At 35.5% G+C, this 14,691-nt stretch overlaps 1 protein-coding gene across 1 annotated transcript; it reads left to right on the top strand.

Annotated features, from left to right (window-relative positions):
* The first annotated feature begins 4,813 nt into the window (after positions 1 to 4,813).
* On the top strand, positions 4,814 to 13,136 carry LOC108320076 (nodulation receptor kinase). The gene is made up of 15 exons (XM_017551415.2): positions 4,814 to 5,252; positions 5,555 to 6,059; positions 6,660 to 7,126; positions 7,534 to 7,681; positions 8,118 to 8,189; positions 8,293 to 8,361; positions 9,064 to 9,135; positions 9,247 to 9,318; positions 9,399 to 9,574; positions 10,201 to 10,427; positions 10,674 to 10,800; positions 10,873 to 10,941; positions 11,817 to 12,006; positions 12,463 to 12,595; positions 12,687 to 13,136. The coding sequence occupies exons 1-15, from the start codon at positions 5,153 to 5,155 to the stop codon at positions 13,023 to 13,025; spliced, it is 2,766 nt and encodes a 921-aa protein (XP_017406904.1). The 5' UTR covers positions 4,814 to 5,152; the 3' UTR covers positions 13,026 to 13,136.
* Positions 13,137 to 14,691: the final 1,555 nt, after the last annotated feature.

Here is a 14,691-nt window from a genome sequence, read left to right as displayed (position 1 = left end):
AGTATATCTCTTCATAAAGGCCTTCAAAGTTTCTCCTTTCTCCTGCTTAGTGTTTATTAAATCCACTGGTGTTATCTCCTGTTTTCGATTGGACGCATATTGTCTCCTAAAGAGGTCTTCCACAGTAGCGAAACAATCCACTGAGTTGGGAGGAAGAGTATGGTACCATTCCAAGGCCTCTTCCTTTAGTGACAATGAGAATGCTCTACACATGATAGGGTCACTGTCTGTATAGAACGCCATTGAATTACAGAACGTTCTTAAATGGTTGTCCGGATCAGCCGAACCATCATACTTATCTAATACGGGGGGAGTCTTTTCGGTCATTGGCGTCTGCATGATTGTTACCGTGAAAGGCAATAGACTGGTCGGTCGGGCGACCTGCAAGGGTGTCGGTTCCCCTTTAGCCTGACCTTTCGGACTGACATGATTGTGGCTTGCCTCATTAGCGTTTTCTCGATTTGAGGCAGTCCGCTCGGGAGGTTCCCGCTCGGCCCTTAGCGCCCTCATCTCCCCCTCATGCTTCCGCCGCATCTCTTGCTGAGTGTGTGCCTGCGCTTGTATAATCTGCGCCTGTGCCTCAATCTGGGCCTGCAACTCTCTTATTAAATCTCTGGTACTTTGCTCCTCCATATTTCTTGTAGTTACCATTGGGTGTCTTCAATCTCTGGCTTTACGTGGTTTCATGGGGATGCCACTCGTCCCCACAGTCGGCGCCAAAATGTTTCTGCCGAACTGGAACGGAGAGGATTCCTGCCGCTACAGTCCCGAAACACTCCTCTTCCTGCTGTTGATGCGTGCTCCTCCCTTCGTCTTCGCCTGCTTCTCTTCCTGCCGCCGGTGTCTGGTGTAATGGGGTGGACCTGCAATGGAAAAACTCCGACGCTCAAGTCAGAATGGGTTCTTTACCCGTTTATCATGCTTATCAGAATAGATGCATACCTTCCTTATTTATCTTATTTCAGGGAATATTCCCTCATTATGCACAGTCCACCCAGAAGGTAATAAAATGATGGTGTTTTGTAATGGCTGGCGCACCAGAGGTGGAGGGACCCACCACTTGCAGCTGTTACCTCTTTAGGTAAACGGGAGACCCCTCCACTTTCTTCTTCAATTATTTGCCAATCACTCCTGGGAGCATTGGATCTTTATCAAGGTTGATCGGTGAAGACTTGCCGATTCTGACCGCATAAGGACCTGTCGAGACTGACTTGTCGAGGCCGAGAGGGAGCTTTGTCGAGGTCGAGCAGGAGCTTTGTCGAGGTCGACCGCGTGAACTTTGTCGAGGTCGAGCGGGAGCTTTGTCGAGGTCGAGCAGGAGCTTTGTCGAGGTCGACCGCGTGAACTTTGTCGAGGTCGAGCGGGAGCTTTGTCGAGGTCGAGCATGAGCTTTGTCGAGGTCGACCGCGTGAACTTTGTCGAGGTCGAGCGGGAGCTTTGTCGAGGTCGAGCAAGAGCTTTGTCGAGGTCGACCGCGTGAACTTTGTCGAGGTCGAGCGGGAGCTTTGTCGAGGTCGAGCAAGAGCTTTGTCGAGGTCGACCGCGTGAGACCATGTCGACACCCAAGCTTTGTCGAGACCCATAGTAACACGTATTATTCAGTGTACAAAGTTTTCCCAAGGAAAATGACACAAGAATACTCAAAACACTAAATTCCACCAATATCGTGGAGAAATAGAAATGAAAGAGAATAAATAAAGGAAACCTGGAATTGCTTGGTTAGTTGAAATGTGTTTCTTTTTTGGCTGTTTAAACCTGTGACTGTGAGTAACGTAAGAAACGCTAGTTTATTTTATTTTATAACTTTTTTTGTACTTTTCTCAAACCAAATATATTCGTATATCTTAATCTATTCGATATTTATGTTATATTTGAAGTTTCTTATATTCAATAATTTTAATGTTTTTACAAAGTTAAAAAAGGATATGATAGATAGTGTGGTACAAAATAATGAGACTACAAGAGGAACGATAGTTACTCTAGTTCATTTCCATTTGAAAGAAGAATTTGACATCAAATCCATTGAAATGAAGGAAAAGCTAATATTACTTCAATTTAAAAAACTTGGGTTTTCCAAAATATAAAAAAAAATATTGTGACACAAATTTTCTTACAATATTTTAATATAGTATACGTATTATTTCTTTTACTGATTTATTATTTATTTGTTATTGTATTGATATACTCTAAATTTAATAAAAAATATATTATATCAAAATATTATAAAAAAAAACCTGTGTTAACTTATCATTGTTCATATAAAATTAATTAATGTTGAGTTGATAATTTCAATTAGTATTGACTTATTAAAGATGAATGAAATGTTTCCTTTTTCTTTTTATTACTATTATTTTGGTTGATGATTGATTATGAAAGGTCTTCTACCAGTTGTCGTGCCAACTGTTTGGATGATTTTTTATTTCGTTTCTCATAGATAATATGCAGAGTTGAAGTTTGGCCTTATAACAAAGGTTTTGGACATGTATATGTATTATTAGCAGACAAAGCTTAATACAGAAATATGCCACTAAATCCATTGGAAGTATCAAATTCGCTTTGTCGGGTATAGGCAAGCCAACTTGGATGGAATAATCATATTTAAAATCTTAGGCCAAAATATACAATATATATATATATATATATAATGGGGGAAAACCTTTAATCATACCCAAAAGGCTAATTTACCCTGAGTTTGGCAAGATGATTTATTAATGTATGTCACCATAGATTAAGATTTCAAACTTGAAGTGAAGAATTGATAAATTGAATTGGATTGACTTAATGTTCACGTAAAATTCCAAAAAATATGATGATGACTGCATCAAATTCTTCTATCTTCGATTTCAATCCTTTACAAGCTTTGAAATTACCGGCAATATATAAATTTTCTATGCAACTTGTTATTCGGACTAATTCTATAAATAACAATATTCTTTTTACACAGAATAGAAGATTTTAGTTAACGAGATGTGCTTGAACGTCTGCTATGGGATTGAGACTGACCAAGCATAACGTTATATGTTAATCATATCAACATCTGTCCTTTCTGTATTTACAATGCCTTCCATTATAATCTGGATTGTTATGGCTTTATATATATAAAATAAAAATAATGAGAAAATTCTATATTATTGGAACAAGGAAAAACGCATTTACTCAACTGAATTACAAATTTTACCTACTAATGACTGTTTGAATTAGAAAAAGTTAAAAGGGCTTTAGTTAGATAAATTACAAACTATAATTTCTAAATTCTTAATTATCATTTCCAGTTAAACATGTCAATTTCCCCCCAACGTGATAGCCACTGCATCCTTTACAGCCTGAGTACATTGTTTTGAACATTTTTTTCTATATTTTACCAAGCAAAACAGAACGTTCTACATTCACCCAAGTTTTTTCCTTCTTGCAATAGAATTTTCCTTATCCACTGGATTTGAGACTAGTTCCAATCTTAGTACTATGATGGTTGCTGATTTAATTAGTTTCTGTACATATGGGTACAAAATTTCTGGTCATTACGACAACCCATCATGTAGTTCTATGTTAAAACCTTATAACATATCACAAACATAAGAGTTCTGAAACGAATATATATTCTGCTCCTTTTGAACACATCGGACGTGAAATTTACTGATACATCAGCTCCCTAGCACTCAAGAAGAGTAAGAAATAACTTCAACTATCAGTAATATTATTAAGCTTACAAACCTTAAAAGTACTAAGATAAATTATTGAATTCTAGTTTACCTTAAGGTATCCTACACATAACAACCTGATTTCATCAGTGCACATTACAGCAAATTTAATCATGATAATATTATGTTCACATGTTGACCATCTGACTTTTGACTCAGTATGTGAATTTTTTAATCAATATATCTAACAAGCTCAAACACAAATGGGATTGCATCCTAAGCACGCTTTGTTTCTATCAAAATAATTAGTGTAAAATATGCTTATAATAATGAATAAGAAATAGGATGTAGTATGGAGTGTGTTTCCTATGCCCTTTGGAATTTTCTTTTTATATGACTAAGAAGTTATATATGAGATTAGGTAAGCAATTATATTGACCAAAAATTCTGCTAAATTGATGTTAATTTAATTTGCAAAGTAAATTTTTAGTCTGATCACGCTTAAAAGTTAGGCTAGTACTACAAGGATGTCAAGGGGTTACCTGCTCTTTTGGGGTTTCCTTGAGCCACTTCCTCTTGATACTTGGTTTCAAATGTTTATCTATAAGAAAAATATTATAGAAAACATGAAAGGGAATAATTGGTGTGTTGATAGTGCTAGGCATGAGAATGAACAGTCTCATCTTTGAAACTCTTCACAATTCCTATCTTTAATAATTTTTTATTTGAATTCTTTTCCCCTATAACTTCATTACCTACCTAAAGCATAATCAGAAACATGAGACTAACAATAATGCTCATAACCATTAGTATAAAAATGCATAGGTCAACATTAGTGGAAAGCTAAGTATGCAATATATAATAAATATATTCAACGATACGTCACTAACAATTGCTACGTATGTATTCCAGAAAAGTTCAAATTTGTTCCAAGATACCACTCTTATTTTGATCATGTAACATCCATGGTTTCAAATGAGAAGAAGGAAGGCAGAAGAAGACGAAGGAGTGGTCTGTCCAATTATTTTAAACCATATCAATATTAAATACACATAATCAAGCAACCACCACCACCACTCCATGAAAAATAATGTTTAACATCAATAACATATAAAACTATAAAAGAAATATTTAACAATGGATTTATACTAATTCAATCTCCTTACTCGTCTTCCATCTCTTTCCTATCTACTACCTCCTGCAGTTTCCAGGCTTGAAGTCAAACCCCTATTTCTCAAGGATATTTGTTCTTCTAATCCTCCAACCAATTCAGTACTTGTGCAAAATGGCTTCAAAATCTTTCACAAGAGACAAGTTCTCAGAATTATGGGATTAGGCAAGCTTTCTTTCATTTCTCCCCTAATCTGAGATATAGGAAAACTCAAGAGTGTTGGTGATCAAGGCAGAGAAAGAAATGGAATTCAGAAGAAAATTTATGGTACTAGGTGGAAGATGAAGTGTTAGTTGGCATGATTCAAGTTTGCAAACCAATGGGGTAACCCCTATTCCAGATTATGATGGAGTTACTCGAAATTTGGGTATTGAAACTGGTTGTGGCATGTGCTGTTTGTCTGCATATATTTATCAGATCAGTTTCTGGCTCTGCAACTGAAGGTTAGTAGTTAAGATTATAATTCTTTTAGATCATGATGTCTATTACCTGGTATATTTTCCAATAATGATAGCAAAAAATTTAATATAAACTAAAGGTCAACTGATGATCAAGGTTAAAACGAGAAAAAACAAACAAAATTTGTGAGGATAAAGAAACAGAACTAATAGTTTTATGCTTTCCAGTTTCCACCCACAGAATCGTAAAATCATTTTACACTTTCTTTTATTTATGTTGCTCAAATTTATTTAGGGGAAAACCCCTTTTAGTACAAAATAAGTCTAATCCGTGACATTTTTTGTAGGGTTTGAAAACATAGCATGTTGTGCTGATTCAAATTACACAGATCCCCAGACCACCTTAAATTACACAACAGATTACACATGGTTCCCTAACAGAGGAAGCTGCAGAAGACCTAAAATTGGTTTGAATGAAAAAGTTCGACTGTTTTCTATAGATGAAGGAAAGAGATGTTACAATTTACCAACAATTAAGAATAAAGTATATCTGATAAGGGGCACGTTTCCATTTGACAGTATAAATTCTTCATTTAATGTTTCAATTGGGGTAACACAATTAGGTGCAGTGAGACCATCCACGCCCCAGGACTTGGAAATTGAGATTGAGGGAGTTTTTAGGGCTACCAAAGACTACATTGACTTCTGCTTAGTGAAGGGGGAGGTGGATCCGTTCATTTCTCAGCTGGAATTAAGGCCATTGCCAGAAGATTACCTACTTCATGATTTGCCTGCCAGCGTTTTAAAATTGATAAGCAGAAATAGTCTCTGGGACACAAAAGATGAAATCAGGTATGTCATATACTTTAGTTTGAGGTAAACTTCACCACCATTTGTCAAAGAAGTGTATCTCCTAGAAATCTACAAGGCTTAGGAATTATCACTTTATGGTTTTTATGGAAGCATTATGTTCACAATATAGGAAATGGATGTTAAATATTCAATCAACGTGTTTATGGGATAAATAATAGCAATTTTACATTTTTCTTGGTAATGCTTTAGACAGAATGAAGTTGAGCTCCATGTGCAAGGATCATACCTATAAATGCATGAGATAACCTATCTTCACCTAATAGACAGAAGTGTAACACACCTTTATGTACAGCTTCTTTTCTTTATGATGCAATAAGATGCATCGTAATGAAAATAACAAAAAAACGAGAAGCCAAAAACCTATTATCACTCAATCCATTATAATGTGACTCACATGAATTACTGTCATAACTTATAAACCATAAGTGGTGCAAATTGAAAAAATGGTGTCAATGGGATTTATCCTTAGTTTATTGAAGTGATTTGTGTTTAGTGTTTGGTTTATAGCTTTGTGTTGCTTCTTGATACCATGGACTATGAATGGAAGGTCTTATAATATGGCTATTTACCAAATTATAGGTTCCCAGATGACCCAAGTGATAGAATATGGAAAGCAACTTCAAGTCCGTCATCTGCTCTCCCGTTGTCTTACAATGATAAAAATTTTGACCTCAAATCCAACATGACACCACCTCTACGAGTCCTACAGACAGCTCTTACCCACCCTGAGAGATTGGAGATCCACAGCAGCCTTGACACTGAGGATTATGAATATCGTATATTTCTCTACTTCCTTGAATTAAATAGCACTGTCAAAGAAGGGAAAAGGGTGTTTGACATCTATGTTAATAGTGAGATTCAAAGGGAAAAGTTTGACATATTGGCGAGAGGGTCCAACTATACATACACTGTCTTGAATGTTTCAGCAAACGGTTTACTTAATTTAACCTTGGTCAAGGCATCTGGTGCTGAGTTTGGACCCCTTTTGAATGCTTATGAGATCTTGCAAATGCGACCATGGATTGAAGAGACCAACCAAAAAGATGGTAGTGTGTCTGTGTTGCATTCCTCCTTTTTTGGGTGGGGTTATTGCACTTGGGACCTATTTGGATAAACTTCTCTCTAAGAATTTCTACAAGAAAAAGCTAACGAGAAAAAATAACATCAGCTTCTTCAAAAGTTAAAATTATTTTACAAAAAAACTTTGTAGAAACTTTCACGTATAACTTCTCTAGATTTTTATTTTTTAATTTGTGGTGAGCTAATTTTGAGTAGTTCATATAATTTTTTCTTGTTTTCCTCTTTTAGAAAACCTTATGGAGAAGGTTGTCCAAATAGACCCTTTGTTTTTTACATTCCATTTTCTTATTCATGTCTATAATTAAGATGGTTTATGGATGTATTTTAATTTGTAACCAGTCTTCAATCTCTTTCTCTCTTATTTTTACTTCAGTGGAAGTGATTCAGAAGATTAGAGAAGAACTGTTGTTGCAAAACCAAGACACTAAAGTGCTAGAGAGTTGGACCGGAGACCCTTGTATTTTCCCCTGGCACGGAATAGAGTGTGATGGTTCAAATGGCTCGTCTGTTATCACCAAGCTGTAAGTCCTCCAGTTCTAGTTAAAACACTGCCACATGTATATCAACTCGAATTATGGATTTAGAAACCCAAGACTGGATGATCACAGTGGAAATGAAATGCAACCCTGGTGAATTTAATCCAGAGCCAGTGATTTGAATTCTTACGAGATTCAAAAACTTTCACAGCTGAGTTTTTGAAAAAAATAAGAAAGATGTATTTTTACTCCATGCATACTTTACTAAACATCCACTCAATCTCACAACTATGTCTATAGGAATACCTAGTCAAAGACCACTATGTAGACAAGGTTTTAATGCTTTGATACATGATTGCCAACCAATCCATATCTCTAGCTAAGTAGGTTTTTGTTCAGATAAATGAAGTGTTTTTTTTATGTGCTTATTCCCCTTTTCATAATCTTTTTATTGTTAACTACATTTTTTCTCTATTTCCAGGGATCTTTCCTCAAGTAATTTCAAAGGACCAATTCCTTCTACTGTTACTGAGATGACCAACTTAAAAATACTGTATTGCATTCAAAACTCTCTTTCAATTGCTTCTGCATCTATTTTTGGAGGATAACCTGGGACTCTGTTATATGCATGGATGTAACTATTTGGTCATGTGCAGGAACCTGAGCCACAACAATTTCAATGGATATATTCCCTCGTTTCCACCGTCCTCCTTGTTGATATCAATGTAATGACCCCTTCTAATGTTTAGCTATGCTAGATGTCAATTATAATACTTCTATTATACTTGTTAGTGTTATCGTGAAAATAAGCAGAACCAAAACACTTAATTACTGAACGAAATGCTAGTTAGGTTCACTACACGACTCAACATGCATTTACCTGAAATTTGATTTAAATGGGTGGCGAAAATAGCATGATTTAATAAAAAAGTTTAGTTCCTAGCCTTTGTTCTCCTTCTTGAAGCAGCGAGGAAGCATAACCGTGTAGTATTACATGGATTCAGTATCCTACACACATATGGAAAACACATAATTGCATTAGGGTTAGCACTCTATTGAAATAAATCCTTCTGATTTGATGTCTCTGTACATGCTCTAACATCCTATGCATAACTCTAGGAATTAGGTCAGTCACATAAGAGATAGAAAATATCAAATTAAGCAGTTATCTATAATATTCACGAGCATCCTAACCCTTATTTCTTTGTGACACGTTAGTAGGTGCAGATATGCCTCTGTATGCCATCTCTGTATGGATAATATTTGGAAAGACGTGCTTTGACATTATTATGTTACATATGATGATCTTATTTGTTCCTTCCTGCACTTAGATTCAGATCATAGAGAATATTCCTACTAGTGTCATCAAGAAAATTACCTACCACTGAAAGTTGTTCATATATTGATTGATTTATATTTCCGAGCAGAGATCTAAGCTACAATGATCTTATGGGGTCACTTCCAGAATCAATTGTCTCACTGCCATATTTGAAATCTTTGTAAGTATTTGAGTTGACATTCTATTTCATCCGTACCAAGAAGTCACTTTTGATTATTTAGTTTTTTAATATACTTTCTACAAATTTTGCTTGTACTCTATTCACTCATAGGTATTATGCCTGCAACAAACGCATGAGTGAAGACACTCCAGCTAATTTGAATGGTTCCCTGATCAATACAGAGTATGATGCACTCTTTGAAACGAAAAAACAGACGCTTTAAGTAAAGCATAATTTGATTTTTTTTAGCATTAATATTTCAGTTACGGAAGATGCAAAGCAAAGGAACCTAGATTTGGACAAGTATTTGTCATTGGTGCTATCACATGTGGATCACTTCTGATCACATTGGCAGTTGGAATCATTTTTGTTTGCCGCTATAGACAAAAGTTGATTCCATGGGAAGGATTTGGTGGAAAGAACTACTTAATGGAAACAAGTAGGCATTTTGTCTTCTCTACTCCTTTTTTCCTTTTTTATCCTATGTCTCTCAGCATTCTAAAACAGTACATTTACTTTTAAGATTAGAAGATATACTCACTTTCCTCTTTAAATACAATCCCAGATCGTGAGATCAATGGTCCTGAAAGATTATCACCTTTATTATGTACATGGTTTTACATACAAAAATAATTAGTTTAAACTTATGAATGAGATTCTGCTGTTCTGAAGAAAGGTTTAAAGAGCCATACATCTTTAATTGCATTATCCTTCTATTGATCTCAACGGCCTGTCTCCAAGATTAATTCCAGTTTCTTCTATTGTTTTTAAAACAAATTTAGGGTTAAGCTACCATTTCAGCTAGGAACTCAGCACATACATAATGTTGTGTATAGTGATGAAAGTAACAAGGGGGAAAAAATATTAGAAAATTAACATATCTCATGCAAATTTCTACATAAATTACTGTTACAAGTTTGAAATCCATACCTGTGCACTTAGCACGAGAACTTCATTGATCACACCGCTATCAATGTGTTTTTTCTTCTGCGTGATAGGGATGCTGATTAGTTTTGTTCAATTTACACGGAGTATATGACATAATTTTCTACAAAAAATATGCAGATGTAATATTCTCTTTGCCAAGCAAAGATGATTTCTTAATAAAGTCTGTATCAATTCAAACATTCACTCTGGAAGATATAGAGGTTGCCACAGAAAGGTACAAAACTTTGATAGGAGAAGGAGGATTTGGTTCTGTTTACAGGGGCACTCTAAATGACGGTCAAGAAGTGGCAGTGAAAGTCCGTTCAGCAACATCAACTCAGGGAACTCGAGAATTTGATAATGAGGTACAATAGGCATTGTTCAGTTTATTATACTAACAGTTCCCAGGAAATTTTTCTAATTAACATTTTTTGGATGCAAGAGTAATTCAAAAGCTGATGTTTGCATCCTGGCAAATGCTAAAGAGAATATAAGATACTCCCCTTTTTTCACTACATCCCTGGCTCTTACATTCCCCAAACCCTCTTTGTTTAAATTTTAACAATGGCCAACTTTTCCACCGACTGACCAGTCTGTGATGTATCTTGCAGTTAAACCTTCTTTCGGCAATACAGCATGAAAACCTAGTGCCTCTTCTTGGTTACTGTAATGAAAATGATCAACAAATTCTTGTGTATCCTTTCATGTCAAATGGTTCTTTGCAAGACAGACTCTACGGTAAACATTCCAAAATCCTTTCAGCTTATTTGTTTTGGTACCCATTAATTCTAAAATTCAATTTTATAACAGGGGAACCCGCAAAGAGAAAAATATTAGACTGGCCAACTAGACTCTCTATTGCTCTTGGTGCAGCTCGAGGCAAGTAATATATGTTTTACTTTTCCTAAGATGCAGCAAATATACCTAATCAACACATAAGCTTAAATCAAATTAGGAAGGAAAATAAACTAAAATGATTCATATTGATTCTATGGAATAAAAGAACTCCAGGAATCACATGAAAAGTGACGAAGCTTCACTGATTGACAACGATGCGGAAATCAGATTGGTTTCTGCCACTTTTTAGCTTAAAATGATTAGGATGAAGATATTTGAGGGGGAATACCAGAAGAATCCGACAAAGAGCATACATTTCATAATAGTATTTTTCATACCCAATGGCAACACTTTGGACACACTCTACAAGTATTCAATTTTCTTCAAACAATTTATCAATTTTTGTTTTAAATTTTGCTTTTCTTATTGACAATGTTGAGTGTTGACAATAATCTTTTCAAACATTAAATCTAGAAAATAGTGATTTAAATTGGAAGAGGAGAAAGCTCATGAATTCTTGATGTTAAGATTTAAGAAAAAAAAAAGATAGAGTTTAGTCAGACTATCATTGCATAAAATAATTTATTAGGTTTTAAATAGGGGCAGGAAGATTAGGAGGTGTTCGTGAAACTTTTTCCTTAGAATTTTAGATAAAGGAAACATGGTGAGATTTACTGGAAGGGGCAGAAACCACATCATTGATAGTTTTTCTTCATAGTTGCAATACAGTAGAAGAGAGAGATAGAAAGACAATATTCACCAAGTAATATCTGACAATGCTCTAATTGGTTCATCATAAATCTACGTTGATATATAGAGAAACATGGCATGATGCATCCTTAGACTTAACTCTCTTCGTTACAATTTTCATTTTCATCCATATCATGTTGAATGCTAACAAATATTTTAGAGCGCAGGTTTGGCATATCTTCACACATTTCCAGGACGTTCAGTAATACACAGGGACGTGAAATCAAGCAATATACTTCTAGATCATAGCATGTGCGCTAAGGTTGCCGATTTTGGTTTCTCAAAATATGCTCCTCAGGAAGGAGACAGTAACGTTTCTCTTGAAGTCAGAGGAACTGCAGGGTACCTGGATCCTGAGTAAGTGGACATTTTCGATCATGTCTTAACCTCAACTTCTAATACTGCTTTACTCCATCACTTTGAGAAAAAGAATTATTAACACTACCCACATGAAGGATTCTAGGAATCATCTCAAAAAGGAAAGGCCCTTAAACACAAATAATATCTGAAAAAAAATGCTTACCCTCCTATCATGTACCAATTGAGTTGTGTGTCATGGAAACCCTGTCAACTACAGACAGCTTGAAGAAATGTCTCTGATTAGAATTTCCTATAAGAAGTGTATATTCATTCATAAACGTATAGAAACAAGACGGTTCCATACATAAGACAAATTACAAATGACAATCTGTGCGATTTCAAATGAGACGAAGAAGAATCTGTCACTTCAACTCAATTTTTCCTTTGTTGCAAAATGCAACTATGATCTAAACAACTTTGACAATACCAGAATTTTATCCCCATGCATTGCAGATATTACAAAACTCAACAATTATCTGAGAAGAGTGATGTCTTCAGCTATGGTGTGGTTTTACTTGAAATTCTGACTGGGAGGGAACCTCTTGACATAAAGAGACCACGGAATGAGTGGAGCTTGGTTGAATGGGTATGCTCCATGTCCTAAATGTTGTTTTACTGGATTGTACTAAATCACATTTTGCTCACGTCACTGAGAAATAACTTTGCATGCACTGCAGGCTAAGCCATATATACGAGCATCAAAGATGGAAGAAATTATGGACCCTGGCATCAAGGGGGGATACCATGCAGAGGCAATGTGGAGAGTGGTGGAAGTAGCACTGCAATGTCTTGAACCCTTCTCAGAATATAGACCAAGCATGGTGGACATTGTTCGTGAGTTAGAGGATGCGCTCATCATAGAAAATAATGCATCAGAATACATGAAGTCCATTGACAGCCTTGGAGGATCCAACCGCTACTCTATTGTCATAGAGAAAAGGGTGCTGCCCTCAACTTCATCAACAGCAGAATCAACCATCACAACCCAAGCCTTGTCCCATCCTCAGCCGAGATAGTATATGGTTGAAAATGGAATTCTTTTGATTTGTTTTTCATAACTGCTTTAGTAATTATACATTTCATATGGTAAAAAGGAGAAAATGCTAGTTTTTGTGATGGTACTTTCATCCACTCTATGCACCTTCAGACTAATCTCTTGCTCGGCCTCATTTTTATGAGTGAAAAGAATAAAGTGGGAGTCATGCAAAAGGCCATATCATTTGTCAAGTCCAAACTTGACTGATAAAAAATTGCGTAAACTAAATTGATTGTGATTTAATCTTAAAACAGTAGAACTGTGCATTGAACAAAGCTAAATCTTTTATTGATGGACTTGGACTGGTTGCATAAAGCAGGAGGAACACCTAAATCTGTAAGGAATATACTAAGTCCAGCCAAGCAATTATTAAGGGGTCCTTTTATCTCTTTTTCTCAGGGTACAAATACGTCAACAACATAAATGTTGGCAACTTGTATGTTCTTATTATTGTGGAATCACGATTGAAGTACTACTGATAAACAATCATCGCGTCAATGTCTTCCTAGAACAATGGTTTATGGACGAGGAATGAGTTGACCATAAAGACAAGTCACGTGTTGTTTCTTAGGAAGCATTCATAAAACTCAAACCTTAATGAATATTTCAAGTTTTGGACTGTCCAAACTCTCAAATGAAACGGAGGGAGAGGAAAGGTTTTATTGTATTTTGCGAAGCAACTTTATTACAAGAAAACAATTTCCTCGGAAACCAACAATCCTCATTCTGAGTTTATAGCGTCCCTCTGAAACATCTATTCTTTGATGGGTATTATTGAACAAATGATTGACTGTGACAAAGCATAGTTTTTAACGAGTTATTGCATCCTTACAATATATTCTATTAACATTTTTCCACAACTTAATTTTTTTCTCTACATTAATGTCTTTATCTTACCCTATCTCCTTATCTTTTTCCCAATCGTAAAAAAAGTCATAGAAAACGATTGCAGGAACAAATTTTTCATTTATGATAGGCTTGAGTAGATACATTCAAAATGTACATAGAGACCGAATGATGCTGGTTTAAACGAGATAATGTAGGAGCAAAAGAGATTATCAGGGTCGCCTGATTCAATCAAAGTTATTTTCATCTCCGTTTCAGAGAAAAGAGGGAAATTTTTCATTTCAGTTCGGACACTCTTCTTCCTCCCCTTTCCCCCCCACCTGGGATGCCCCTAATTAATAAATAACGTGTTGATGACAATACCAAAGAAAAGGTCTGAAATTGTAGTGACAGCATATTTTCCATACTATGCAGAAGCAATACTAAAAGTTAGCATAAGAAATTATTTTCTGATTAAAAGGCAAGCTTGAGTTCCACCGTTACACTAAAGTGATAATAATTTTTCCCCTCCAAGGAAAAATTACCTACACAATCATATTGAACAACTAATCACTGAGGGTTTTGCGTGATCAACTTCATAATCGTAAATCACACTGTTTCTTCCAAGTTGTAAATTATGCCCCTTAAGAAAAGGCATAAAAGGCATAAAAGGAATGCTGTTGGGAATGAGCGAAAAATCTATTAGGGGCAATGTTAACATTCCTCACTGTGTATATGTAAAATGTCAAACTCAGTAGACCGTTTTGAAGAAAAAATATGGTATACAGTCAGTACAGATTAAAAACAAAGAACAGAGTATC

The sequence above is a fragment of the Vigna angularis genome, chromosome 10 (genome assembly GCF_016808095.1).
Source record: "Vigna angularis cultivar LongXiaoDou No.4 chromosome 10, ASM1680809v1, whole genome shotgun sequence".
NCBI lineage: Eukaryota > Viridiplantae > Streptophyta > Magnoliopsida > Fabales > Fabaceae > Vigna > Vigna angularis.
The sequence above is the reverse complement of the archived record's forward strand: the minus strand, read 5'-3'. Positions and strand labels throughout refer to the sequence as shown.